Here is a 6,000-nt window from a genome sequence, read left to right on the forward strand (position 1 = left end):
TAAATTAATGTTTTCCGACAGTTTTTGAATTAATTTAATTTCATATTAATACGGTGTTATATTTTTGATTAATGCGATATTGTAACGACAATTTGTTAGTGATTTATTCAAAAACCACTTGATTCCACTTTAAATTTTTTTACAATGTTATTACGTATGCATATTTCGAATTTAATCCCTTTAGGACAGGGGTAGGCAACGCGGCGGGCGCCATGGCGCCCCCGATCGATTTTTAATGCGCCCTCCCTGGACTAATGTAAATGTATGATAGTCAGAGCGATTTACTTAACTCTTGTCAAACGGCGATATACAGCAAGTAGTCAGTTGAGTTTAGGATTGTGCATGATTATCTGTAAAATATGCGCCCTCGGTGATTTTCAAATTTAGTATTGCGCCCTTCAGGACAAACAGGTTGCCGACCCCTGCTTTAGGACAATGATCACATGTGTCCAGTTTTGCACATATTTCCAATTTGATACTTTTAATACCATATTATTTTTTATTTCATTAATCACTTTTTGCCACATTCGTTTTGCGCCATTTCTATTAAAAAGGACTTTTTTTTGTGCAAAACATCGTTAAAAACACATCGTTTTTTACTCCTGAAGAGAAGCACATCTCAATAAATGTGTATTGACTTTGCATGATGCAGTGTTTTCACTACAGCGCGAGAACGCGAGAATCTCGCATATTTTTTTCTTTGCTCGCATTAAAAAATGATTACCGCGAGAAATTCGCGCATTCTATAAATCAATTTCAAAATTCGCGAATTTCTTGCATTTTGGAAAAAGCTTCGAATTACGCCATTTAGAAAAAAATCCGTTTCACTTTTCTTCCTAGATCTTTCATTATTTTCATCATCTGCCCCATTATCTAGCTTCCCTATTTACCAGTATTATTTAGAACCTTTTCGAACAACAGAACACAACCACGGAACCCCTTTCAGAGCACATTTCTCTACAATAACATGTTCACCGTAGGTAAGGTTTCTTCATGTAAGACGTTCAAATTTTTTATGCACTTATGTAAGATGGACAAATACCTTGTAAAGGCAAAATCTTCTATGATGATGCACCAAAAATATTCAATGCTTTAAAAAATAGAAGACGTTAAAAATTTATTATAATCAAAGAAATAAATTTTTTTTAAAGAGTTTTAGTGTTTTTTTAGTTTTTAGAAATCTCACTTAACTTTTTGAAATCTCACCCTGCTTTTGAGAAAGGGTGAGAAATTCTCACCCATTTTTTTTCTATGATGAAAACGCTGATGATGGCAACAATCTTTTTGTTGTATACTTTCACTGCTTCTTTAATATACTACTTTAAGCCGTAACAGCTAAAGTCAAACATGCAACTTTGTTTCTAGTTTGGAAAAATTAAGAAAATATTTATTATGTAATTGTTTTTAAAAAAGAAAGAAAATTTCAATTAAAGCAATGACAACAATACATTTTTCTGAACCATTTTTTTTTCCCTTTAAGTTGTATATTCTTAAGGTTATTAGGATGTTTCCTGAATATTAACACTGTTTTTAATTAAGTCACTATTTATCACTTTTTAAAAAATTTTAGTCACTTTTCCCACTACTTTTTCTACTATGATGCGTGCTGAACCCTGTGTATGTACGTTATTATTTTGAAAATTCTTTTCAGTATTTTTAAAAGTATTTTCTATCTAACTTTCCTACATGTTGAAAGATTTAGATATTGAAATTCTTGAAATACAAGGTAGTCAGAAATAACTGGGACACTTATACTTTTTAATTTCAATGCATATAAAAATATCACATCTGGACTTTTAAAATCGAAATTAAAGCATTGCTATCTGTAAGGTATTCACAAAAATTTTAGAGTAACTACCTTCGGTCTCCACGCAAAGCTGCTTGCATGCTTCAATTTTCAGCTACGGAAACAAAGTTACCTAATGATATTTCTTCCCATTCCTCCCTTAAGAATTATTTTTAAGAGTACCAAAGTCTTATAAGCTATGGCTCAGTCCTTTGTTTCCAAAATAGCCTAATTATAATTTCTATTGGATTGAAGACTGGTGAATAAGGTTGTCATTCTTAGCCAATGAAAGTGTCTGAAGGTGGTTTTTGCCTTGTCAGTCATAGAAACTAATTATAACCAGACATAGATAAAATGAAAAACTTTTTGCAAACACAAAATCTCAATTAAAAAACTTTCTGTGCGCATTGATTTACTCTTGTAACTAGTTTCAACCTTTTCATCACAACCTCATTTTGGTGAAATTAGTTTGAAAATCACATAGTTTTTAAAAAATGTTTAATTTTTATAGATCTCAATATTGATTTCAAACTGAAAGGTGAGTTTGTTAAAAAAAAAAAAGAAAAAAAAGGAGAAAAGAGGAAAATAGAAATCCAAAAATGATATGTTTAAAAACACTTTTTAAATAAATGAAAAAATACTTGAAATTTAATCAAGAAAATGTGTGTGTAGGAAGCATTTATCCGCAGAATATTATCAATGTTTTAATTAAAAGATCGAAGCAAGTACTTTATTTATGCATTTAATTGTGTGAATCTGAATCTCAATGTGCGATTTTTAAACCACACGGATATGAATCTCCACATTTAATTTTAAAATTCTGTGAATACGAATCTCAATGTTTGATTTTAATATTGCGTAAATACAAATTGCAATTTATAATTTTTAAGTCAGTTGAACCTGAATGGTACCTTTTAAATCACATGATTACGAAGCTATAAAATTATGAAAATGCAAAACACGATGCACAATCTTAAATCATGCAAATAGAAATCTCTGTGTAATTTAAATCATGTGAATATAATTTTAAATCGTGTTTACATTGGTAGGAAAAAGCTTAAAAATTTTTTTTTCTCCTCGGTAATTCGAAAAAGGCAAACTTTCTATGAAGAGGTGCTTTTTTTTCTTTTCTAGTTGATAGTGCAAAAAATTTCCAGAATGAAGAAAAATTTTCTGTGAACGATGTTTGTGTGTTCAAGTATATTATGATAGTATAGTTTTAACCAGAAAATTAAAAAAAAAATAATCTTTTATAATTCTTGCAATTACTAAATAAGTCATTTAAATAAACTAAAAATGTAACTCCATTTCATTATTGTAAAAACTTGATATAATAATTTACAGTGTTATGTGGCAGGAAGAGGTTTTTGACATGCTAGTTTTAATCTGTTTCTACCAGTACTTTTAACCTCCTCGGCCAGCCCTGCTTGTACCATTCTTTTGCCCATTTAGCTCTGTATGCTGGAGCAACATAATAGATGATGCAACCTACTTTGTTTAGATTTATACTTGATTTAAATGTTGGTCTTTGATAAAAATGCTTAGTTTGAAGCTTTGCCCAAGTTATACCTTGGCATCCTGTATGTGTACAAAACTTTTTCATAAACAATTTTTTCACTATTAATCTGAAAAAATTTTGTTCTAACTGACCTATTTTATTTGTTTATTATAGATTCAATTCGTCATGATCTTCACTCACGCATTTCAATTGCTGTTCAGAGATTGTAATTATCCACAAGGTTTTGCATGGTGGATTGGATTCCATTCTGTTTTATTCTGGTTCCTTTTTGCTGATTTTTATAGAAGTACATATCGCAAAGCTAAAGCTCTCAAAGCAAAAGATACCGAAAGAAATGAAACTGCACAAACATTGAAAAATGGCTTCGCAACAATGAACGGTCACAGCTTTTCCTGCGAAATTGCAAATAGTTGCACAAACCAAAATGGACTTTCTAGCAGTAATGGTATACACAGTCATACAGATAGTACATCAGATCTTTCCAATGGTTATTTAAGCCAAAGTGATCTAGTAGAACCTAGTGTAGAAAAGAAAGTTAATTAAATAAATTAAATCTATAGTTTCAATTTTAATTGTAATGTTATATAGGTATTGTATAATTGCATTGTATTATTGAGGAATCTCAGGCACTTTGGGTACAAAATTATGTGAGGCAAGTTTTTTAATATTATTTTTATAGACTACATTTGTAATGTATAATGAAGTTTGTTTTAGCTGTACACCCTTATTTATTTGAAATTTGTAAGCTTAATAGCACACAATTGTACAGAATTTCTAATACTACTTATAAATTTAAGTAAGATATAAATTTATGAGAAAATATTTTTATATTTGCACTGTTAAAATTTGTATAGCATAAACTCATTCTACATTTCGCTAAATCTGTGGTATTTATGAAAGTTTAAAGTGCATGTTTAATAACAGTATTACTTTACTAGTTGCATTTAATATAACTACCATTTGCATTTTTACTAAAATAACTTTTTGTCGCGTCTTTTGATGTAATACTAATTTCTTTCCCCTATATGTAGCAAAAGGTATAAAAAAAAGTAACAACTTTGCCTATTTTCTTTTTTGATGTCTTCATCTTTAGGGTTATGTAAGAGCTGTTACATTGCATTGAGATATTTGTGTTATTTTTTAGTTGCATTTCTTGTTTGTAATTATTTCATGGAAAATATGTAACATATTAGGTGAAATTTTACCCCGTTTTTGACTCACATCATGAAAACAGCTTTGTATTTTTATATTATGAGGTTAGTGATAGTTATTGAGTTGTTTAAAATAGCATAGTTGTTTTATTTTTGTTTTGTAAATTTTTTCTATTGTTTTTCATAAATAGATACTATAAAAATGAAGTGTTAATTCAGTAAAAGCTTTTTTTTTTTTACTAGTCAATGTTCTATATTTATAAGATGAGCTTTCGCCCGAAACTTTTCTTTACTAGGTCTAGTGTTATATTGTTTTTGTCATTATGTCAGAGCCGTGGAGTTTGAGTTGATGTCAATTTTGCGGAAGTTAGAAAAATTTGCTTAACGCTGCCGAAAAGTTAGATTCTATAGCTAAATAAAAAAAAAAAAGGAAGTCTTTTGAGTGCATGAAAATTATTGTAACATATATTTTTAATTTCATATATTTATAATTTATGGCTCATAACATAACTACCTAACATATATTTATAATTTCTAGCTCATTTCTTACAATGGTTTTGCATAATTTCAATATTTTGTAGAAATATGTTTTTTTTAACTGTTATGATGCAATAAAAATGTAATTACATAATAAAAATTGAAATATACATAATTTATAATTAGCACTTACTTAATAGCACTTCATTAATAAAACTAATAAATATTAATAGGCTACAAGTCAGTTGGAATCTTAGAAAAGTTAGAAGTTGAACATATCTGCTCATAACTCTGCAGCTCTGCATTATATAAAAATATTTTAATAATTAGAATGATGGCAAATGTGGAATCACAATGTTTATTTACTATTAAAATGTTTTAAAGTAAAGCTTAAAAATTCTTTTTTAAATTGAAGGTACTTAGTAGGGAAACGTTCTCAAGGTAAAGGCATAGAATTTTACGAAATATTTACACAATGGAAAATGCTATTAAAATCTATGATTTGAAAAATAACCTGAATTATTTCATTTGGAGAAAAGTAGTATAATGAATGAGGTTATATGTGGAGAGCAGCAGTTTCGCCGCAAGTAAAGCTAGATTTAATGTTTTTAGATTTTTTGTTTGTTGAGGTTTTAAGATATTTTTTAAAATTATATACAGAAGTGCATTTTTATTTAATGTTGACATTCGTGTAGCATTTTTTTATGCAATTTTCCTATTTTTCCTTTTATATTGATGAAATAAATTTTTCCTTTATTTTATTTATTTTTGTTTTGGCTTTTAACATTTATTTAAACTTGAATAAAAACTGCATTACTATTTCGCATAATATATTATTCAATCACATGTTGTTTGTAATTTAAGCAATATGTTTCAGAGTGAAATTATTTTTTACTAGTCTTGAAGAGATTATTAGGTAATAAAAATCTAAACTAATAAAACAGTCATTTTTTTTTACTTCACATATTGATTATTTATTTTTTAACTTGACATATTGATTATTTGATTTTCCTCTCGTTACAAATAATTTTTAACACTAGGTATTTTGTGCCATTTTCTGAAACTTG

The 6,000-nt window shown here is 28.3% G+C and overlaps 1 protein-coding gene across 2 annotated transcripts in view; it reads left to right on the plus strand.

Annotated features, from left to right (window-relative positions):
* Positions 1-5,358, plus strand: part of LOC107437977 (very long chain fatty acid elongase AAEL008004) — a 30,366-nt gene extending 25,008 nt beyond the window's left edge. For both annotated transcript variants that reach the window (XM_043050817.3, XM_043050818.3), the window contains exon 7: positions 3,459-5,358. In XM_043050817.3, coding sequence (XP_042906751.2) covers positions 3,459-3,848 — 390 coding nt within the window. In that variant the 3' untranslated portion in view covers positions 3,849-5,358. The remainder of the gene's footprint in view (positions 1-3,458) is intronic.
* Positions 5,359-6,000: the final 642 nt, after the last annotated feature.

Source organism: Parasteatoda tepidariorum, chromosome 5 (genome assembly GCF_982258835.1).
Source record: "Parasteatoda tepidariorum strain Cologne lab strain chromosome 5, Ptep-v5.0, whole genome shotgun sequence".
Taxonomy (NCBI): Eukaryota; Metazoa; Arthropoda; class Arachnida; order Araneae; family Theridiidae; genus Parasteatoda; species Parasteatoda tepidariorum.